Source organism: Eptesicus fuscus, chromosome 22, assembly GCF_027574615.1.
Source record: "Eptesicus fuscus isolate TK198812 chromosome 22, DD_ASM_mEF_20220401, whole genome shotgun sequence".
Classification (NCBI taxonomy): domain Eukaryota; kingdom Metazoa; phylum Chordata; class Mammalia; order Chiroptera; family Vespertilionidae; genus Eptesicus; species Eptesicus fuscus.
The window spans coordinates 40,992,307-41,016,125 of NC_072494.1; the positions used below are offsets into that span (position 1 = coordinate 40,992,307).

General features: G+C 44.1%; 2 protein-coding genes across 6 annotated transcripts in view; one reads left to right on the forward strand and one right to left on the reverse strand.

Annotated features, from left to right (window-relative positions):
• The window catches only part of DCAF6 (DDB1 and CUL4 associated factor 6), an 88,962-nt gene extending 83,211 nt beyond the window's left edge, over nt 1-5,751 (reverse strand). For 2 of the 5 annotated variants that reach the window (XM_054712330.1, XM_054712329.1), the window contains exon 1: nt 5,302-5,751. In XM_054712330.1, coding sequence (XP_054568305.1) covers nt 5,302-5,398 — 97 coding nt within the window. In that variant the 5' untranslated portion in view covers nt 5,399-5,751. The remainder of the gene's footprint in view (nt 1-5,301) is intronic. The other 3 variants (XM_008153115.3, XM_008153114.3, XM_028127816.2) reach the window with 2 other exon arrangements.
• A 428-nt stretch (nt 5,752-6,179) lies between these two features.
• Nucleotides 6,180-23,559, forward strand: MPC2 (mitochondrial pyruvate carrier 2). Its single transcript, XM_008153116.3, has 5 exons — nt 6,180-6,564; nt 11,198-11,238; nt 20,264-20,348; nt 20,836-20,947; nt 23,340-23,559. The coding sequence occupies exons 1-5, from the start codon at nt 6,456-6,458 to the stop codon at nt 23,374-23,376; spliced, it is 384 nt and encodes a 127-aa protein (XP_008151338.1). The 5' UTR covers nt 6,180-6,455; the 3' UTR covers nt 23,377-23,559.
• Nucleotides 23,560-23,819: the final 260 nt, after the last annotated feature.

Consider the following 23,819-nt stretch of genomic DNA (forward strand, 5'->3'; position numbering starts at 1 on the left):
AACGCTCACTTTTCTTGATCCTATTGTCTCTTTCAATAACTTCTTGATGCCAAATTTCCCATCATCTACATTTGCTGCCCTCCCTAGCTCATGGTCAGGTCTTCCTTTCCTGACATTGTGCCTTTGGTCCCCTCCTCTTTATTGGTTTTGTTCTTGGAAATCATGGGTTATCAGTGAATCCAATGGTCTTTTTTCAAGACATACTTTTCATGACCTCCCAGTATTATCTGTCACTACTGACTGCTGTCTTCCTGAAGTAACAACCCCCATGGCGTCGTACCACATAGCTGGAAATGAAAATCAAAGGGTGACAAAACTCTGGAGAGACAAAACAAAATATAGGGAAAAAACAGAACAAAATATGTGTAGATTTGTACACTGTAAAAAATAAAAATATAAGACATTGCTGAGGGAAAAGAAAGAACACCTAAAAAAATAGAAAGAAAACCATGTTCATGGTCCATTGATTTCCAACAAAGGGAAAAGGACTTTTTCCAAATGGTGTTGAATCAATGCACATTCATAGGCAAAGAACTGAAACTTGACCCTTACCTCATAGCATAAGTAATTCAAAATTGTTCATAAACCTAAATGTAAGAGTTAAAAGTAGGAAATGTTTAGAAAAAAAAGCACAGTAGAAATCATTTTGATCCTGGATTAGGTAGAGTCTTAAATAGGACACCAAAAGTATGAACTACAAAAGACACTGTTAAGAAAAATAAGGACAAGACAAACTGGGAGAAAATACTGCAAAATGCATATCTAATTAAGGACCTGCATCAAGAATATGTAAAGAATTCTTAAATTATTAAGAAGGTAAATCTGAACATTTAATCAAAGTGTATGGGTGGCAAAAAAAAACAATGAAAAGATACTCAACATCATTAATCATGGGAATTAAATCAAATGCAAATTAAAATGACAATAATGGCCCTAGCTGGTTTGGCTCAGTGGATAGAGTGTCCTCCTTTGGACTGAAGGGTCCAGGGTTCAATTCCGGTCAAGGGCACATGCCTAGATTGCAGGCTCGATCCCCAGTAGGAGGTGTGCAGGAGGCAGCCGATCAATGGTTCTCTCTCATCATTGATGTTTCTCTCTCTCCCTCTCCCTTCCTCTCAGAAATCAATAAAAATATATTTTCTTTCTTTCTTTTTTAAAAAATATATTTTATTGATTTTTCACAGAGAGGAAGAGAGAGGGATAAAGAGTTAGAAACATCGATGAGAGAGAAACATCGATCAGCTGCCTCCTGCACACCCCCTACTGGGGATGTGCCTGCAACCAAGGTACATGTCCTTCACCAGAATCGAACTTGGGACCCTTGAGTCTGCAGGCCGACGCTCTATCCACTGAGCCAAACCGGTTTCGGCAATAAAAATATATTTTCTTAAAAAGATAATAATGTACCTCTACAAACTTACTAGAAAGGCTAAGATTAGGACTCACAATGCCAAGTGTTGATGAAAATGTGGAACAACTGGGCGCTCAAACACCGCAGTATGGTACAATTACTGGAAAATAGTCTGGCGGTTTCTTGAGAAGTTAAACACACTTATACAACTTAGCAATCTCCCTGTAGGTCTTTACCCAATAAATGAGGATTTTAAAGAATCCTGCTCTAGTTTTATTTTCCAAGGTGTAAATAAAAAGTTTCATGATTTATATCTTCCATATTAGACATCAGCAGTGTTTTAAACATTTTTTAAAAATCTGCTGTACTTGGAAACCCCAGCCACTCTAACCCTGAAGTCAACAACATTCAATTACAGTTATAAAAAAAAAAATACACATCATCTAGAATAGTTTTGCAGACCTCAAGCAGAAACTCATTAGTGGATATTCTACTGGGTCAACACCAACATTTTCAATATGATAAAGAACGTAAATTAAAATGTACCCCACCTAGTAAGACTAAATCCCGCTCATAGAACCTTTTATTTCAGTGTGTGTGTGGATCTCAAGTTGCCACGTATATGCATTTTCACTGTGGATCATGGTCAAAACATTTGCAAACACTGACCTAATACCTAACTGTAACACAAGTTCTGCGCTACCAGAAGCTCTTATCCCTCCTAAACACCGTACGTTCATCCAATACCAGGGAAGGATGAAGTCCTCAGCAGAGTGATCCTATCCTGCTATCTACATTTATGGCTGAAAATATGCCTCTGGTGGTCTTATATTCAAGAATTAGCATATTCTATTTGATATATTTTCATATTTGACATTTTCACTACTAAAATCAGACATTTTCCAATTTTCAGAGATTTCAAGACTAAAGAAACACTAACTTTTCCCCAGTAGCTAACAAGGAGGTAAAGTCAGAATTTACTGACCCTCATATAATATATTGTAACTTGGCAACACATTATGGATTTGGTAAATCTGAATGTAGATATAATTCAGGATGTGCCAAAAATGGGGGACATCTGTAATACTCTCAAAAATAAAAGTTAATTAAAAGAAAGAGTAAATGGAAAATTATCCATTTCAATACATAATGACTTTAATAATATTCAGACATTGTCTTCCTAATCCCCTTACAAAAAGATTACAATCTCCACTATAAAGTTGTCACAGGCTGCCTGCTATATACTTCCCCTCCCCAAACTCCTCTCCTGAAATCCTGACGCCCAAAGTGATAGTATAGGCGGGGGGATCGTTGGGAGGCAGCGGGATTGGATTGGGCTTTTCTAAGAGACCCCGGAGAAGCGGCTAGCCCTTCAGCCACATGAGGTGATGGCGAAAAGATGGCCATGCACCAGGAAGCAGCCTCACCACAGAGTCTGACCCTGTGGACACCCGATCTCAGCCTTCCAGCCTCCAGATTTGTTACAAATCAATTTCTCTTGTTTGTAAGGCACCCAGTTTAGGCAATTCGTTACAGCAGACCACACTGACCAAGACACTACTTAATCGTAACTTAAACACTTTATATTAAATATTTTAAGCATTATAGCAAACAGCTCCCGCAAAAAGTTCCTTAAAATTACTTTTGTCAACTACCATCCTTTAGAGGCGTTAGAAAGTGTTAATTCAAGTAGTAGACAAGTCTGTCTAAAATGAAAGATATATGGAAAGAGGAAATGTACAGAAATGAGTTTATTTTATAATCAATGCTTATCTTTACAAAACAAATATACACTAAAATGTGTGGCTAATAATTTGTAACAATCACTGAATTCCAAAGAACCACCCAATGTGCTCAGTGGATAGAGCGTATACAACATATTGAGAAAATCTGAATACTTAAACTTATAGGTATCTCTAACTCGGGACTTTGACAATTAGTGTTTAAAAAAAATAAATCCTACACTGAAATTTTTATCAGGCTCATAGAGAAGACAATTCCTGGCCTACTGTCTCAATCCAGGCTCTATTGGTTTAGGTGAATTTGGGGGCTACTGGTATAAGTAAATATACTTTTTCTCCTAAATAACGTATGACAAATTATTATCTTCATTCCCACAATGTAAAAGTACATTTTGTGAATTGTAACTTTCTCTCATGAGAGGAAAAGAGATAATTAACCAAATTTAAAGAAAATAAACAACAAAGTTTGAATACCACCATTGAAAAGATACGTTCTATGGTGAAATAATTTGAAATGCAAATGTCACAAGAAAGATCGGTCACTTCATTTTATCCCAATTTCACTGTTATTTAGTAGTAATTGATGATCAGAAATACAAATAATGGAAATAAATTAGAAATGTAATTAACCTACAATACTATAAATAATCAAAACGTTTAAATGTTAAAATCTCAAAAATGGGATCTAGCCTGGACGGTGTGGTTTAGTGGTTGACCCTCAACCTATGAAGCAGGAGGAAACAGTTCTATTTCCTAACTTCAACACAAACTCCACTCCATTAGAGAGTTGGAATAGGAAGGGGGAAAAATATAGGATTTTAATTTTAATAGATTCTATCGTAGACACAGCTGAACCAGAAGCATTTGTAAATTATATATATATATACATATATATATGTTTCTATAGAAAGAACAAATCTATTTTTTACTGCCATGTTAAGATTTCTAAGATGTGTAGGAAAAGAAAGTTGCAAAGCAATGTTTACAGCATAACACATATATGCTGGTCACACACCCACACGCACACACACACACTACAGCATCTCCATGTATACATATGTGCTGGTAAGAATGCAAAGAAAAAAGTCTGGACAAATATTCAGGAAACAGATAATATTGTTACCGCCAAGGATATGTGTGTGAAATTGGAATGGGAAGGATCACAGGGATTTTTATTAAATTTTTACAAGGAGAATGTATTCATATGTCACTTGCAACACTAAAAAAACATCAAGAATAAGAAAAAAAATGCTTCCAACTTCTCTGTTGACTTGAAGTCGAAAACAAATGACATCAAAAAAGATTTAGCCAGTAAAAGTGACAAAATTGGAAAGAAAAGTATTTTAATGTTATCCTCAAATAAAAAAATGAAGACTAAAGAGAAATGATAAGATTGCACAAGAAGAAAACAACAGAAAGCCCCATCCTCAGTATGTCCACTTTTAGGATAGTGGACTTCTTGGTTAGCTCAGGCGTGACCCAGAATCCCCACAAAACCACTTCATCCCAAACGGAAAGCGGTGGAAGACGGTTCCCTCAAGCACTGGCGGCTGTTTTTAGAAAGCTGAACTAAGAAACGGAAAATGCCAAGTGTGTTCCGCAGCGGTGGGAACGGGAACGTGAAACCCTACACCTCCTCCAGGCGGTCGGAGCCAACCGCACGGCGGGTCGCGGACGGCGCGCGGTGGGACAGCTCAGCGACCCCCTTCGGGCTCCAGCTCGGAGCCGGGGGTCTCCGCGGAGCCCGTTCGGGGCGTGACATTCCCGAGGGCGGTCACCGCGTCGCAGCCGACACCTCCACCCTCCCGAGACCGAAGGGGCGGGGGTGTCAGCCAAAGGCCAGGTCCTCGGCGGAGCGGGGACCGCGCTGGAGAAGAGCAGGAGCGCCAACTTCTGCCCCAAACGCTCCGGGAGGCCCGACACGTCGTGTCCCGAGTCCCACTCCAGAAGCCGCCCCAACACCTTCCCCGGCCGGTACCGTCCGGCCCCGCGAGGAAAACCCGGCCGGGGCGGCAGCTGGCAGCACGCAAGGGGGCTTGGCCGTGGAGGGCAGGGCTCGGGGTCCGTCTGTCGAGGTCCACCCAGCGCCCCCCGAGTCTCCGGGGCGCCCCGGCCGAGGCGCCGTCCCGCCGCCAACAGCCCTGACCGCGGCCCCCTCCCCCACTCCTGGGCGGCACCCAGCGCCTCCGCCCCGCGGCCCCCGCTCACCCAGGTAGCGGCTCCGCAGCCGGGCCGGGTCCTCCAGCCCGAGGGACCTTTTCCTCACGTCCCACAACAGGTGTGGGCAGGAGCCACCCCGAGACATGGCTCCGCCACCGGGTGGGAGGGGAGCCCACCGCGTGGGGAGGGGCCGGGACAGGGGACGTGCGCTCAGCCCCCGAGCCGCACCGGCACCATCCGCGCGCCGGACCTTGCGGGCGGTCGCAGCGACTCAGAAGGCGGCGGCGCCTTCGCCCCCGAAGCCCGGGCGTGCTGCGGCCGGAGCTCGCCTCATACTCTCCTCAGACTGCCCAGAACGTCCAGTTCAGCAACAGTCCCGCCCTCGGCCTCCAGCAGGGGGCGGGGGAGGAGGCGGAGGCGGCCGCGACTCCGCCCTCTCCCCGCTCTCGACCCCTCCCTGCAGGCTTTCTCGCGAGATGACGACCATCCGGGGGACTGAAGCCGCTCTGTCCGGCCCCACGAGGAAGAGCCGCCTTCATCCCTAGAAAAGCAGGTTCAGGTCCCTGCAGCCACATCCTTCATTCTGCAAGGATAAACGAGAAAGCGGAGATGTGAAGTTTCTCGCTCGCGAGTTTCATTCCAAAAGGAAACCAGAGAGTTGTGCGCCGTCATCTTTAGTTGGGGCACGGCAGGCCCCACAAGCCCATTTTAACTATGGGCCTCCTTAATCAAAATGAAAGGGGCTCCGAGCAACTTCACTTTCCCTTCTCCAACATGGCCTCGAGGGCAGGAAGGAGAAATAGGAGGTTCGCGCTGGGCCACGCCCACTCCGCGGGGCAGGCCAATCACCGTGGGCAAGTCCGCTTGCGCACGCGCGCTGCGCCGGGCTCCGGAGGAATCACGGAGGTAATTCTTCTGACCCCGGTTGCCATGCCTCCCCTCCTCGTCGGCGGCGGGCGGGCGGAGGGCCGACTCAGGGCGGGCCGTCGCGGAGCCTCCGCCTCCTCCGCCTTCTCCGGGCCCCGGCCCCACGGTGATTCGCAAGGGGAACTGGCTGAGCGGCGGCGGGGAGAGCACCCTAGGGGAGTGTAGGACGCGAGGCGCCGAGGCAGGGAAAGTGACAAGCTGCCCTTTGTCGTCAGCCAGGGACGAGTACGCGGCCACCCTCCCGCCCGCCTGGCCACGATCCCTCGTCCGCAGAGATGTCAGCCGCCGGCGTCCGGGGCCTGAGGGCCACCTACCACCGGGTCCTCGATAAAGTGGAGCTCATGCTGCCTGAGAAGTTGAGGCCGCTGTACAACCACCCGGCAGGTAACGCACCGGCGTGGCTCCCGCCGAGACCTCGCCTCCGAGGCCCGCGGCCACCTCCGTCGCCGGAGGCGTCACCTACACCCTCGAGTGAATGCGTCTACTTTCTCGCCTTCCCTGGTGTTCCCTTTGCCTCGTCCACCATCTTTCACCAACCTTGACGACTTTTGTCGCACCCCCTCCCTTAGGCGCGACTCAGACCCGGTCTGGCTCCTGGGCCGGAGCCGGCTCCATTTCCACCGGCCCCGAGCGCCCGTGGCCTCGGAGGGTTTGGCGGAAAGGTCACGCCGCCTTCTCGTCCAGCTGGCAGAGCCGAGCTCCAGAGTCTGTCATTCCCCGGCCCGTGGGTCTAGCTTGTTTAAGTCTGTCCTTCCTGAAATTCCTGGGTGAACCACCCCTGCACCGTTTTGCGTGGACACACCTGGATCTCATCCAGATGTGCCCCTCACTGCAGGTGTGACCTTGGGTGAAACCCTCGGTCTTGTGGTTTTGTAAAATGGTCAAGGTGAGAGTTAAATATAACATGCGTGTTTGTTCATTCATGCTCAGTAAATGTTTGCGCTCTCTCTTGTCCTGTTGGAACACAGTGTTGTGGTTGAAAAAAAAAATCTATCTATCTATCTATCTATCTATCTATCTATCTATCTATCTATCTATCTATCTTTAGGAAACGGGAAGATCCCAGTCCCTCCCACTCTGTATTTATGATCCGGAATCCAGTGGGCAGTAATAGTACTTAGTTGTCTGAGAACGAAAAGCAGATCTCTTTCAAGCCTAAGAGTTTGCAAAGGAGAAAAATCTGCTATAAACTGAAATATTGAAGTGCAACCATCAAAGGAGCCCTTTTAGCTGACTCTTCTCTGCACTTGGCCTCATTAGGAGAGTTGACTGTCCCCCCTTCTCCCCGCCTTCCCCTCCCCCCAAGTGGCTGTCTGGAGTCTGAACTGGTTATCACTAAATCTGATTTTCAGTTTGATAATGGAATGAACTGTATTTGGGGATTATACTGAGTATAGTGTTGTTTACTGCAGTACATATTGAACCCATTATAAAATTGATCTTTAAGGAGAGGTGTTTATTGCTGAAGTTTATTTAGTTTGCCTTTTAGTTCTTTTAATACTCAAATGTTTAGAATTGTGCTGCATTTTGTGCTAAGATATCAGGAGGGAGGTTGGGCAATGCTTCTGTAATAATCTGGGCTTTAGAGTCAACTGAATTCTGTAGTCAATTCTGACCCTTTCAGCTTTGTGTCTGGGCGGTAGGACAAGGACAGGGTGGAGCAGGAGCAATTTTAAACCGTTAATAACAGGGTCGTTTTATAGTGATCTTTTCCAAGGCCTTGGCTGTAACCACCCACCTTCCTTGCTTATAATACTTTGTCAACTCTCAGAATGAAGAGGAGTACCTTTCATTTGTAGATTGTACGTTTCATCCGGGTATTCCTGAATTAGATGAGTTGTCATCCCTTGTCTGTACAGTGGAAGGAGCATAAGCTTAGAAGCCAGACAGACCAGGTTTGAATCTTAACTGTGTGACCTTGGCCTTAAATCCCCAAAGCCTTAGTTTTCTAATCTATAAAATAGGGAAAATAATTATCACCATTTAAGGATTGTTATGAAAATTAAATGACAGTGTCAGTAAAACAGGTAGCAGAGTGTTTGCACTTAGACTTTCAAGGGATGTTTGTTCTGTCCCTCCTAAGCTTTTAACCAGTAGGCAGGGAAAGAATACCTATCACTGCAAAACGATTTGATTAGAAAGTTGTAGGCACACCAATGTAGGAATGGAGAAGCATGAAAAACATAACTGTCGATGTATTACTATTGAATAAAATCTAAGGTAACACTGATTATGTTCTAGAGTTACTAGATTGAATCTTCAAGCTTTTTTGTACTGTTTTGCATAATAGCATGTTATTGAATCATTCCCATTTAAATATTAAGCCTTCAGTTAGAAACTTTATTTTTCACATTGGGACTTACTGAGCACCTCAGCTCAATATGCTTGTTTGTAAAGTTACTTACTGGTACTCTGTTCCAAGAAGAGAGTATTTTCTTAGAGAGAAAACCATACATACAATAAATGACGTAGTTTCTTGGTAGAATTAATTTGTTTGTTTGTTTTTATTTTTTGTTAATTCTTACCCAAGGATATTTTCCCATTGATTTTTAGAGAGCCGACGGGGAGAGACAGAGAGAGAGAGAGAGAAATACCAATGTGAGAGATACACATCGATTGGTTGCCTCCCAGACACGTCCTAACCAGGGCCAGGGATCTAGCCTGCAACTGAGGTATGTGCCCTTGACCAGAATGGAACCTGGGACTTTTCAGTCTGAGAGCTGACGCTCTTATCCACTGAGCCAAACCGGCTAGCGCTAGAATTTATATATTTCATTAACAGTGATTCCTCTCAGATAAGGAAATTGGGAGGTAAATTTATGTCATTTTATCAACAGGTTCATCAAAGTTCATCAAGGCAGCTAGATTGGTTAATTTGTTGGAAAATGTATGTCACAGATTTGGTTATGATATTCCCTTGCAGAGTTTCTCAAATTCTTCTATGAAAATTTGAACTCTGAAAAAGTTTCACTTTAAAAATAAGACAAACCCATAACAACACAAAAGAAAATGACCATTATATTATCCTCTGCATTTTCTGTTATGCCTGAAAATAGTTTATAGTTTTAAATGTATATATACTTTTTGAATACTTGTTTGATATTTTCAGATTGTCAGCATTTGAGACCTTTTTCAACTTCAAGGAATGGACTTCTATGAAACAAGATGAAAATAAATTAATTGTTATTTAACTCTTTGTCTAAAAGAATGTACATTTATATCTGATGGGGACACATTTCCCTCATTTTGGACTCCAAATTAAATATATGAGATGATTTTTATTCAGTATATTTCACCCGATCAAGTTTTTTCATGCCTCATAATGAATATTAGCTTTGTACCCTATTAGTTTACACTTCTACCTATCTTGATCTTAAGGTATTATAATCATTTCAGGCATCATAATTATTTAATTGTCTCATATTTTTAATGAATTGCTGTGTTTTAATGAACAGCTGTGAGAATATTTGTATCATTCTGTAAACTATAAAGCTGGTTTTCCCAGGTCTAGAATGACACTCAGATCTAATGTGACATTGTGTTGTCATTGTATGAGCATATCTATTTTTAAATGTTTTGTTTTATCAAAACTTTGCTTTAGAAATTTGAAGTAAGTTGGAATCTTTTCTGATTACCATGTCCACTATTGGTTAATTGCTTTTTTCAGGAAGACAACCTTTGTACTTGAATTCTTACACGTTTAAATTTATTTGGCTTATTTACTCTTAAGGTAGAAAATGATTAGATAAGGTAAATTGGAAGAGTGAGCTAAAATTAGTTTTGAAATTTTTGTATGATCACAGAGAGTGATAGCCATACTCCCTTTTTTTAAACAATGAAGAAAACACTACTGATTTGCATTTATAGATATCTAACTCTGATTTTTATTTGCTACTGATATTTTTAAATTCAGTACTTATGTAGGGTTTGTTGTTAAACTAATGTAGGGTTTGTTGTGTAGTTTTAAATTATTCACTAAAATACTCATATCGCTCCTAGTCCAGGCTCTAGTAACTGTGGTCATATTTGAAGTTTTTTTGTTTGGTTTGGTTGGCGGGACAGGGGCAGTTAGTTAATATTTTAAGACTATCACCTAGCTCGGAGCATTTATCAGTTACCAGGAAAACCTACTGAAAAGCCTGCCTGTTCATTAACCCTGAAGTATCAATCACTTAAGCTGGTCAAGAACCAGAATCTAGAGGCTTTGCTCAGGAAAGCACAAGAGGAAACATGAGTTTTGAAAATAGAAAGAGAGGAGTTTGCTGAAAAATTCAAAGCCAGAGACTAAAACATGGGCGGAATTACCCTTAGTGATGAAGCCAGGCTTCATGCAGGGATAAAAGATGAACTTAGTAATTGATCCTGCCTATGACCAGAGACTTTGTATACGACAAAGAAAAATGAACCAGGTGTGATGATAGGAATCCCAGAAGCTCAAGCTAAATAAAATAACCAGACAGTTTGCAAAATTGCCTTATGGGATCCATACATCATGGTATCAGACTCATGGGAAGCATTTTCAGGAGCCAGATAGGGGAGTGGCATGGTCTAAGAGAGGAGTAACTAGTGAGTGAAAGTCTAAAGCAACCCTGATGTAAACGGATCCTGATGTCCCTGAAGATGAGTAAATACCAAACTCTAGCCTTGGGTATGAAACATCGTCAAGGCAAATCTGTAATTTCCCCAACTTGAAGTTATCCATGAGTGAACAAACATTAAGTTCTATGTTTTCCAAAACCATCTCCGTTACACTTTAGTTACTTTTTAACAGGTCACAAAAATACAAATAATTGATAAGGAGATCAAAAGAACTTGTATGAAAGATTGATATTGTGGGCAACTTTCTAAAGTTAACTTATGAACAAAATATGCAGAAAACAGTAAAAAAAATTAGAAATGGAAAAATGATTAGAAATAGATTCAAATAGGTTTTTGAAATGTGATAGCTATTAAAAGACATATGTGGAATGGTTGAATAATTGATATATTCCTAAATTTTTTGTTGTTGTTGTTTCAGGTCCCAGAACAGTTTTTTTCTGGGCTCCAATTATGAAATGGGTAAGTTTTGAGTTTTTATAGAAGCTACTGAAAAAAATTATCTGATAAGAACTTACTAATTTGAAGTAACTTTTATGAAGGATGTACTTTGAAATGTTCATGGTATGCCTCTAAATGATGTCATGCCAAGATTCTCAAATGTATCGTTTTCACTAGCTTTTTTCTGAACACCATTGATCAGGAGGCCTGGGAACATATTTGTTATCAAAACACAATCGTGGCCCTAACTGGTTTGGCTCGGTGGATAGAGCATCGGCCTGTGGACTGAAGGGTCCCAGGTTCGGTTCCAGTCAAGGGCATGTACCTTGGTTGTGGGCACATCCCCATTTGGGGGTGTGCAGGAAGCAGCTGATCGATGTTTCTCTCTCATTGATCTTTCTAATTCTATCCCTTTCCCATCCTCTCTGTAAAAAAATCAATAAAATATATTTTTAAAAGAAAAAAGCGTAATTGTGAGCCCTTTAAACATGAAACTTCATTCTAAAATTTTATGAATAAGAAAAACATTAAACTAGTTAGAACCCTCCTCCCCAAATTAACTGTTACTGTTAATTTAGTATGAGAACTAAAGATACACCAAAACAGAGACAAGGAAAGGTAGTCTCAAAAAGTAGTGGGGTTTAGCCAAGGATGTATGTTAACATTTGGTTAGTGATAGAGTCTAGGACTTCTGACTCCAAATGCTACTGTCAACAATGGTGGACAAATGTCTGTTCCAGTCCCTGCTTTCAGTTTTTTTGGGTTATACTAGAAGTGGGATTATTGGATCATATGGTAATTCTATATTTAACATTTTTAGAAATACGTTTTTATTGATTTTTAGAGAGAAAAGAAGGGAGAGGGATAGAGAGATAGAAACATCAATGAGAGAAGAAGTCATTGATTGGATGCCTCCTGCATGGCCCCCACTGGGAATTGAGCCCACAACCCAGGCATGTGCCCTGACCGGGAATCGAACCAGCAACCTCTTGGTTCCTGGGTGGACACTCAACTGCTGAGCCACACCAGCAGGGATATATTTAAATTTTGAGGAATGCCATTTTACATACTCAGCTATAAAATGGCAAGATTAGATGAGTGGTTGGGAGCTGTATTTTAGAGAGAACTAGAGAGCAGTTGTTTTTTATACTTATATATTGAGAAAAGATCCCATTAGTTTTTTTTTAAAGTTTCAATATATGACCTTTGGTGATTATGCTCACACTCTAAGCATTCAAATATAGTGATATGCCCCCCCCCCAAAAAAAAAACCCACAAAACTAGACTAATGGAAGGTATATTATTATTTCCTCCTTCTCCTCTCCCTACCACAACTTAAAATTATATAGTAATAACATATCTATAAAGTGGAATTGATTACTGAAGTATTGTTTCTACACCATTATTAAAAGAATTAAGAATGATTTAATTTATTTACCATAAATTTGGGGTCCTCTTTGACCTCAAATTTGCCACAATTTGGGAGTTTATTTATTTTATTAATAGCTTTTGTGTTTCTTTGATCTGTTCCACCAGTGTTTTGAAACACTGACAGTATCAGATACGCCTGACTGCCTTCTGTCTCCTTTAAAAACATCTATTTTAAGTTCGTGTTGAAATCAACATAGTCTCCTGATGACTGCATAGCAATAGAAACTTCTGTGTCTTGTTCGCTGGTGCAGAGACTTCTTTTGCTGGTTATTTACTGTATGTACAATGTGTGTTCTCCCAGAGCATTTGGTAATTAATCTGTGGTAGTCTGTACATGACATAAAAATTGCTGCTGCCAGCCATATGTGTTCTGTTTGAAGAATTTCAGACTATACTTCTTCAGACATTTAACTATGGTGGAGAGCTTAGCCACTTTAATTGGAACCAAATAATTAATCATAAAAATTATACCTTAAATATTTTATTTTAACTCAAATTATATAAATATGTATTCATTTGCGAGTCATCTACTATGAGGCCAAAGCTTTTATTTATGTATGGATCCATTGATTTTGAGTTCCACATCTTCTGTCTTGGATGAATTATATCATAGTGCATCCCATATAATTTCCACTTTAGTTTTCTTTAAAGCAGAGCAAGTTCATAGATACTTTCATAATAGTATGACAACAGAAGTCTGCTAGATTTGTATGGCTTTCCCTCAGATTTTTGTGTATCTGTCTTATGCCAAATTTGACAGTAAGTTTTAACAACTTGCCGTTATTAAGTCTTTTCAGAATAGTTGCTTGAGTTTTCATAGAAAGAGCAACCCACTTTGTAGTTCCCCTGTTTCCCCTATAGTCCATTAAATCATGTAACAGGTAAAACTGGCATAGACAGGTTTGAACACACACAGTGATTGATAAAAATACAGCTCAACTAATGTAATACAGAGTAAGCAGCCCACTAGCCATGAGTATTTAGCATGTCATGGGCATCTGTTGGCCTGTTTACAGAAGGAATGGAGATCATTGACCAGACTAGGGAGATTATTATGTGAAGATCAGTTAAGAGAGCTTCTTTATTTTTGTTCAAAATCTTTTTGTACAGACTGAGTTATATTAATTCTTGAACAATGTGCCATTTGGTATAGCTTTATTTTCTATTTTCTTTCCTCCTTAGGAATAAATCAAACTTTCAGATAAACCATACATATTTTTAATACCTGTCTGTTTGTTCTTTCAGCTGGAACTACTTCTATAGATTAATTCACAGTTTAAAATCTTGAGGGCTTTGCTATCTATGAGCATTTTGGAATTGGAATATTCAATAGTGGTATTTCATATTTTAAACACTAGCGTTCCCGTTGCAGGAAAAATCCTGCAATAGGGTTTCCTGCTGCACTCTACCCCGCCCCGCCTCCACTCCTCCCTTGTCCCCCGGCCCGCCTTCTCCGCCAGCCCGGCCCGCTCTCCTTCCTTCTCCCCCAGCCCCACCTCCGCTCCTCCCTTGTCCCCCGGCCCGCCTTCTCCGCCAGCCCGGCCCGCTCTCCTTCCTTCTCCCCCAGCCCCACCTCCGCTCCTCCCTTGTCCCCCGGCCCATCTTCTCCGCTAGCCCGCCCCGCGCTCCTCCCTTCTCCTCCCCCTGGCTTGCTTGCGTCTCCGAAGCTTTGCTCCTTTCAGCATCTCTTGGCTTCTTTCTACGCTGTCTTGATATGCAAATTAGCTGCCATCTTTGTTGGGGTAATTTGCATACGCGTCCTGATTGGTTGGTGGGCGTGGCTTGGGCGTAGCGAAGGTGCGGTCAATTTGCATATGTGTCTATTATAAGGTAGGATTCCTCTAAAAGTGTTATATGACCTTCTTTAATAAATGAAAAAAATATTGAAGCTGTAGCTGGTTTGCTCAGTGGTTAGAGCATCAGCCCAAGGACTAAAGGGTCCTGGGCTCGATTCTGGTCAAGGGAACATACCTCAGTTGCAGGCTCAATTCCCAACCCCGGTCTGCACATGTGCAGGAGGCAACCAATCCATGTGTGTCTCTCACATCAAAGTTTTTGTCTTTCCCTGTCCCTTCCACTTGCTCTAAAAAATCAATGGAAAAAAATATCCTCGGGTGAGGATTATCTATCTATATAATCTATACTAGAGGCCCAGTGCACAAAATTTGTACATGGGTAGGGTCCCTAGGCCTAGCCGGCTGGCAATCAGAGCTTATGTGTAGTGCAACCGGCTGGGTGATCAGGGACCCCTCTTGCACCCATCTTAGCTGGCCTGGCACCGCCTGCTTGGCCACACACCCTGCCGCCACCACTGGTCGCCTCCCTCTGTGGGGCAGCCAGTGGGGCGATTGGGGGGCCCCTTCTCACACCCGCTTTGGCTGGCCTAGCACCACCCACTTGCCGGCCCTGCCCACCACCACTGCCACTCAGGGCCTGTAGGCTGATGGCAGCTCCTGTATTGAGCATCTGCCCCTTGGTGGTCATTGCACGTCATAGCAACGGTCGTTCCACCCATCATTCCACTGTTTGGTCAATTTGCATATTAGGGTTTTATATAGATCCTATATAATAAAAGGGTAACATGCAAATACTAGTAGACCAAACAGCAGAACAACTGAACAACCAATCAAAGCGTAATATGCTAATGATATGCTAAGGCTGCTCAAGTGCTCACTATGACTTGCACTGACCACCAGGGGGCAGATAATCAACTGGTCAAACAGTTGCTATGATGTGCACTGACCACCAGGGGCAGATGCTCTGACCGATAGGTTAGCTTGCTGCTGGGGTCCAGTTGATCAGGACTGAGCAAGATGGGCTGGACACACCCTGGAGCCCTCCTGAGGTCCCTCCCTGGCCCAATTGTGCACCGTGGGGTCTTTCAGCCTGGCCTGCGCGTGCTCGCAAACTGGGACCCCTCGGGATGTTGGAGAGCTGGTTTCAGCCCAATCCCGCAGGCCACTCCCCTTCGGAGGGTGCCAGACGCAGGGCTCATGGCTGGTGAGCGCTGCTGCGGCAGCACGAGCCTCTCCCGATCGGGACTGATTGGGCGCGAGCCTGTGGCAGGCACAGTGGGGGCGGGATGAGCAGGAGTGTCAGGTAGGAGCTGCAATTGGCATTGGACTGTGGGTTTCAGCCCAATCCCTGCAGGCCACCCACAGGGACCCCACCTGTGCACAAATTCGTGCACCGAGCCTCTAGTCCTGTATAATAAAAGGCTAATATGCAAATTGACCAAACAGCGGAACAATCAGTCGCTATGACGTACACTGACCACCAGGGGGCAGACGCTTAACACAGGAGCTGTCCCATGGTGGTCAGTGCGCTCCCACAGGGGGAGCGCTGCTCAATCAGAAGCCAGGCTCATGGCTGGCAAGCGCAGTGGCAGTGGTGGGAGCCTCTCCCACCTCCGCAGCAGCTCTAAGGATATCCGACTGACGGCTCCCAGACTGTGAGAGGGAGCAGGCCAGACTGGAGAACTCCCAAGTGCTCTTGTAGTCTGGGACCCCCTTGAGGGATATCCGCCTGCCAACTTAGGCCTGTTCCCTGCTGGCAGTCAGACATCCCTCCAGCAGTCCAGAACTCCTCACTCCTTACCACCCACCTGCTCGCTGCCCCTTACTGGTTGGCTTGTTGCTCCTTAGCGCTGCTGCGGAGGCGGTAGAGGCTCCCGCCACCACCACTGCATTCACCAGCCATGAACCTGGCTTCTGGCTGAGTGGCACTCCCCCTGTGGGAGCACACTGACCACCAGGGGGCAGCTCCTGCATTGAGCATGGTCAGTGCGCATCAAAGTGACCGGTCGTTCTGGTCTTTCCACCCATAATGGTCGCTTAGGCTTTTATTATGTAAACTAGAAGCCCGGTGCACGAAATTCGTGCATGGGGGGTGTCCCTCAGCCAAGCCTGCACCCTCTCCAATCTGGGACCCCTCGAGGGATGTCTGACTGCCCGTTTAGGCCCGATCCTTCTCACAATCCAGGACTGCTGGCTCCCAACTGCTTGCTTGCCTGCCTTCCTAATTGCCCCTAACCGCTTCTGCCTGCCAGTCTGATCACCCCCTAACCACACCCCTGCCAGCCTGATTGATGCCTAACTGCTCCCCTGCCAGCCTGTTTGCCCCTAACAGCCCTTCCCTGCAGGCCTGGTTGCCCACAACTGCCCTCCTCTGCCGGCTTGGTCACCTCTAACTGCCCTCCCCTGCAGGCTTGATCACCCCCAACTGCCCTCACAGGCCTGGTCCCTCCCAACTGCCCTCCCCTGCTGGCTATCTTGTGGCAGCAATCTTGTGTCCACATGGGGGCAGCCATCTTGTGTGTTGGAGTGATGGTCAATCTGCATATTACTCTTTTATTAGATAGGATGGCAAGTAGCAATATTAAAATATTTCTTCTAATTAATTTTCTTTCAATGTGCATGAATCCGTGCACTGGGCTACTAGTAGATAATAAAAGCTTAAGCGACCATTACGGCAGAATGACTGGTCGCTATGATGTGCACTGACCACCAGGGGGCAGACACTCAATGCAGGAGCTGCCCCCTGGTGGTCAGTGCACTCAACCAGAAGCTGGGCTCATGACTGGTGAGCACAGTGGTGGTGGCGGGAGCCTCTCCTGCCTCCATGGCAGCGCTAAGGAGCAGTGAGCCAAGCAGTAAGGAGCCAGCAGGCGAGCAGTAAGGAGTGAGGGGTTCCGGACTGCGAGTGGTGCGAGAGGGATGTCCGCCTGCCAGCTTAGGCCCAATCCCACAGGGGGGTCCCGGACTGCAAGAGGGCACAGGCCAAGCTGAGGGACTCCCCCCCTGCCAAGTACATGTATGTCATGCACCGGGCCTCTAATATCCTACCTAATAAAAAGGTAATATGCAAATTGACTGTACCATCTACACACCCACAAGCCACACCCACCAGCCAATCAGAGCAAGTATGCAAATTAACCCAACCAAGATGGCTACAGCCACAGAGAGCAAGGCTTCCCAGGTAACAGAGCAAGCCAAGCTTTCCGCGGGCTGTTGCAGGCCTAAGCGTCCACTCAAGCTACAAAGTTTCAATTATAGAAGGTAAACAAATTCAAACAGAAATGGCGGCAAAACAGAGCTTGAGAGAGCAGGCCAGGGTTGCCGGTGGCAACAGGGGAAGCAAACCTTTCCGCACACCCTGGCTGGGCCCAGCCTCCACTTAAGGCTACAAAGTTTCAATTATAGAAGGTGAATTAACTGCCACAGAAATGGCTGCCGGCCGCGGAGGGAGCAGCAGGCTTGGCTCCGCTCCAAGCTACAAAGTTTCAATTGTAGAAGGAAAATAAATTCCAGATACCAGGGTCTCCGCTTGGGTTGCCAGGGGGTGTGGCTGGCCTGCAAACCACCACAGGCCCCTCGCTCAGGCTGCCCATGCCCCAAGGGAACCCCCATCCTGATCTGGGACACCCTTCAGGGCAAACCAGCTGGCCCCCACTCCTGCACCAGGCCTCTATTCTATCTAATAAAAGAGTAATATGTGAATTGACCATCACTCCAACACACAATATGTCTGCCCCCATGTGGTCAAAGATCCTGCCCCCATGTGGACACAAGATGGCCACTACAAGATGGCCAGCAGGGGAGGACAGTTGAGAAGGACCAGGCCTGCAAGGGAGGACAGTTGAGAGGGACCAGGCTTGCAAGGGAGGGCAGTTGGAGGTGATCAACCCTGCAGGAGAGGGCAGTTAGGGGTGACCAGGCCAGCAGAGGAGGGAAGTTGGGGGCAAACAGGCTGGCAGGGGAGCAGTTAAGCATCAACCAGGCTGGCAGAGTGATTAGGGGGTGATTAGGCTGGCAGGCAGAAGCGGTTAGGGGCAATCAGGAAGGCAGGCAGGCGAGCAGTTGGGAGCCAGCAGTCCTGGATTGTGAGAGGGATGTCCGACTGCCTGTTTAGGCCCGATCCTAGTGGATCCTAGTGGATCGGGCCTAAACGGGCAGTCGGACATCCCTCCAGGGGTCACAGATTGGAGAGGGTACAGGCTGGGCTGAGGGACAACCCCCCTCCGTGCACGAATTTCGTGCACCGGGCTTCTAGTATATATAATAAAAGGAAGGAGAGAGAAAGAAAGAAGAAAGGAAGAAAGTTAGTTTTATACTATCTACTAGAGGCCTGATGCACGAATTCATGCACCAGTGGGGTCCCTTGGCCTGGCCTGCGGGATTGGGCTGAAACTGGCTCTCTGACATCCCCTGAGGGGTCCCAGATTGTGAGAGGGCACAGGCCAGGCCGAGGGACCCCCACCAGTGCACAATCGGGGCCGGGGAGGGATGTGGGAGATTGGCCAGCTGGGGAGGAACTGCAGGAGGGCTCCAGGGCATGTCTGGCCCATCTTGCTCGGTCCCGATTGGCTGGACCCCAGCAGCAAGGTAACCTACCGGTCAGAGCGTCTGCCCCCTGGTGGTCGGTGCATGTCATAGCAACTGGTCGACTGACCAACTGTCTGTCCCCTGGTGTTAGTGCACTTCACAGCGAGTGGTTGAGCAGCCTTAGCATATCATTAGCATATTATGCTTTGTTTGGTTGAATGGACCACTGGACACTTAGCGTATTAGGCTTTTATTATGTAGGATTGAGCATCCCACCTAGTGGAGATAATCAGATGCCTGAAAGCATCATAAATCTGGGCTTTAGATATTTAAAAAACATTTTTAAATTTGTTTACTCATGCCAAGCCTTCTGTATTAGGATTTTAAAATACATTATCTCATATTTAGTCTTCACCAAAAAATATCAGAGAAATAAATAGAATCAGCATTTTTCAGAGAAGGGTACTGAGGTTCAGAGAACTGGCTGCACATGTTGTTGTAGTGGCGGACTCAGGATTGGAAGCTCCAGGTCTGTTTGACTCAAGTCTATGCTCTTAAACACTAACATGACTGCCTTCACACAAGTCACTGTGGATCTACCTATGGTCAGGGAGTATTTTATATAATCTTGTGGTATACTCTAAGCACTCTCTGAATATACAGTTCTATTATCTGAATGAACAAAGTTCAGAATAAAGATGAAAAGGAACATGGACCTTCTGCCCCTGATCCTGAGACTATATGAGTGGGTAATTCCATCAAAGACAGTGTCAAAAACAGCAGAGATGAAATGACCAGCTGTCCTCTGACATTAAAGAAAAACTGTCTAACCAGGACACTAAAATTCTAACAGAGCTTTGCTGATACTTCCACTTTAAAAAAAAAAAAAGAATAACATTGACAAAAAACTGAAAGGAGGAATCTATACAAATTACCTTAGTTTTCAGGCATCCTCCATGTCAGTGGTTCCTGACATGTATAAAGAATATATAAATTCATATGTGAAAAAAGTGTCATTTGTGGAACAAATATATATATATATATACAACACACACACTACTGATTTTCAAATATATCAGGTTTCTTAATGTGATTAACAAAATACAGATTAATTGTGAAATTATTTCGAATTCACTGCAGCTGTTGTCATGATACACATTTTCTTAAGGCATGGATACTAAAATTACCGCTGTTATCATGTGGAGATCTCTGAAGCAGTTCTGTGTTTTATTTAAAGTGAAGAACCATTACTTGACACTTAGGATGCTTTTTCCTTTTCCTGTGTATTTCAGGGGTTGGTGTGTGCTGGATTGGCTGACATGGCCAGACCTGCAGAAAAACTCAGCACAGCTCAGTCTGCTGTTTTGATGGCTACAGGTAAATTAAAGAATACCCTTCGTGTTCCATATGGACATTCAATATTTGTATATTGTTTTACCTCACTTTACTTAACAATTTAATGTTTAGAACACATTACACATACACACACAAAGGAATTCAGGGCTCATCTCTAGGAAGTTATTAGACGGAAAAGGCAGAGGAGGGTTGGTGAATAGGTATCTGCATGGGTTTTTATTTTTCACGTTTTGTCATCAGCATAATTTTATGAGTTGGAAAAATATTCCAGTAAATATTCACTTGCCCTATAAAGATTGCCTACCTTTGATGTAAGAACTGAGTATTTTATGTAACAATGAATTATAGCAGCTTAATAAAGACTTAGAATATAGTTTTTCTTTATCCTCTGTCCTACATTATGTTGTCATAGTCTTATTTAGAAGTATTTTACTGTAATATTAAATATTCAGATAAGATATTGCAACAGTACCTATACTTTAAAAATATATATATTTTGTTTCAACAGGGCTTATTTGGTCAAGATACTCACTTGTAATTATTCCAAAAAACTGGAGTCTGTTTGCTGTTAATTTCTTCGTCGGGGCAGCAGGAGCCTCTCAGCTCTTTCGTATTTGGAGGTAAGCCCACCAAGGGTATAAAACATGTGTCTCAGAAGCCACACAGGTGGCAATACTTTTTTTTTTGTAAGGTTCATGTATAATACTAAGATGGGATGTGTATGAAGCAAAAATTTAGCACTTCTAGGAAAGTCGGGTTTTAAGCTAAAAAGTGTTAAGCAGTATGTTACCTAGGTTTTAAATTTGGATATTATCTGGATGTATAGCTCTTTCATAGAATCTATTTCATTAACATAACATATATACTTTATGATATACTAGTTTTCTGAATGAACTCTCGATTATATATAATAAAGTGGAACTGATACATATACTTATGTAGTATTGGGAATGATGTTTCCAGTGAGGCTTCTGGTTTCATTAAAAAATGTTCCATGAGCTTTGGAAATTTTTTAAACTGTTTACTCCATCAGTAACATTATTGGTCACCAATCAACTAATATTCTGCAATGAGCTCATCCGAGATGAAGGCTCTGGCTTTGTTTGGACCATAGAACCTTTCTAAATTACAAAACTGTGTTATGAATAACAGTTTTCTTTAGCTAAAAAAAAAAAAAAGAAATTGAATGATCTCAATAAGGAGAAATATCTATAATAATAAAAGCCTAAGTGACCATCGCAACTGAAGGATGACTGAACAGGCTGCGTGGGACGACTAGGCCGGCAGGGGGGTTAGTGAGGGGCGACCAAACAACTGAGCAACAAGCTGCGTGGGGCGACCAGGCTGGCAGGAGGGTTAGTGAGGGGCAACCAAACAACTGAGCAGCAGGCTTCGTGGGGCCACCAGGCCCACAGGGGGGTCAGTTGGGGACAACCAGGCTGGCAGAAGGGGGCAGTGAGGGGTGACCAGGCTGGGTGGGGGGGCAGTTGGGGGTGACCAGGCCGGGAGGGAGGGCAGTTGGGGGCAACCAGGCCAGCAGTGGGGGGGGGGCAGTAAGGGGTGATTAGGCTGGTGGGGGGCGCAGTAAGGGGCAACCAGGCCAGCAGGAGCGGGCAGTTAGGGGTGACCAGGCCAGCAGGGGGGTGCAGTTGGGGGTGACCAGGCCAGCAGGGGGGGGCAGTTAGGGGCGATCAGGCAGTCAGGCAGGTGAGCAGTTAGGAGCCAGTGGTCCCGGATTGTGAGAGGGATATCCAACTGCCGGTTTAGGCCCGCTCCTCAGAATTGGGCCTAAACTGGCAGTTGGACATCCCCTGAGGGGTCCCGGATTGGAGAGGGTGCAGGCTGGGCTGAGGGGACCCCCCCTCCCCACTGTGCACGAATTTCATGCACCGGGCCTCTAGTTAAGTTATAATTTACATTCCTTTCAGAAGGCATTCTATTCCATAGAGTAGAGTACATTTCATTCATCTTTACCACCCCTAGGTTAATGATTAACTCTATAATTTAATCATTTCATAATCATCTAGCATATAATGGATGGGTGAATAAACAACTCATTATAGGGTATGCCTCACAATATTTTAAAGACTTATTTAATATAAACTTTATTTTATTTATTTATTTATTTTAATATATTTTATTGATTTTTTACAGAGAGGAAGGGAGAGGAATAGAGAGCTAGAAACATCGATGAGAGAGAAACATCAACCAGCTGCCTCCTGCACACCCCCCACCGGGGATGTGCCCGCAACCAATGTACATGCCCCTGACCGGAATTGAACCTGGGACCCCTGAGTCCTCAGACCGACGCTCTATCCACTGAGACAAACCGGTTTCGGCATATTTAATATAAACTTTAATTTGTACAGTGATTTTATTTATATTTTCCTCATATACCGTCCCATTTTAACATTAACTCATGATAGATAATATAGCTAAGATAATGCTAAGTGCCACATTATTTTTATTATCAGAAATTAAAATACAGTTTGACAAAAGAATTTTTGGCACCTTTTGGTACAATAGCAGATTGAGAGATTTCGTTAAGAGATGCAGATGTTGGGCTCTGGAGCATTTAGGAAAAGACTATCGAATATTTGCATCAGGGCCTTTTGAGAGACCTGGGAGGTATGCTTAGCATCATGGAGTAAGTTCCTTCCTGTGCCTGTCCTGTCCTCCACTCTGAGTCAGTGAAGCAGTCCACACGTTTTGTCATGCTCTTGTATAGTTCAAGAATGAAAATAGTCATTAAGATAATACTTCTATACAGGAAACTGCATGTCAGTTAAGTTAGTAAAACTTTCTGGCAGCTGGAAGCCAGATGCAAATAAAGTCTGGGTCACTTTGCCTTCTGCCTGTTTGTACCCACAAGGCCTTGGGAAGATTGTATTTACAAATAGATAGCCTCTCAACTAGTGAGAGGGAAGAGATGGAATATGCTTCTCATTCCCTTCTTATTGTATCCTTATCTGTTATGATTCATGATTATTTTTCTTTCTGTTTTCTCCATAGATATAATCAAGAACTAAAAGCTAATGCAAACAAATAAAAGAGTTCCTGACCACCCCAACAACCTAGATGTAGCCATAACCACTGGGACCTAGTTTGATTTATTATTTGTTATTGGTAAGGTGATGCTCTCTATGCTAATAATTGGAACGCATTTTAAAAATCTAACTTAAATAGGAGCTAGTGCTCAATTCAGCAGAAAAATAAAGCAAATTTTTAATAACAGTGTCTCTCTCTAATATGACTTATCTATGGGTATTAGTAACATTTTTTTCCTACTCTTTTCCCATAATAAATCATACTTGCTCATTCATACCTCTGGCCTCCTCCTGTTCTAGTTCACCAAAGTATGTGTGTTTAAGAGTGCACACGTTCAAGTGAGTCGAAAGATAGTTGAAAGGTCAAGAAATCTATTTTCAGTGAAGGATGGTGAATTTGCTAAAAGTGGAAGGAAATAGAGCTAAAGAGGGTGAGAAATGGGTA

What these genes read in the sequence shown, in the direction of transcription:
- MPC2 (XM_008153116.3), top strand. Translation starts at nt 6,456, where the DNA reads ATGTCAGCCGCCGGCGTCCGGGGCCTGAGGGCCACCTACCACCGGGTC. An exon ending in GCTGTACAACCACCCGGCAG is followed by an intron (nt 6,565 to 11,197) that starts GTAACGCACCGG and finishes TTGTTGTTTCAG; the next exon opens with GTCCCAGAACAGTTTTTTTC. An exon ending in TGCTGTTTTGATGGCTACAG is followed by an intron (nt 20,349 to 20,835) that starts GTAAATTAAAGA and finishes TTGTTTCAACAG; the next exon opens with GGCTTATTTGGTCAAGATAC.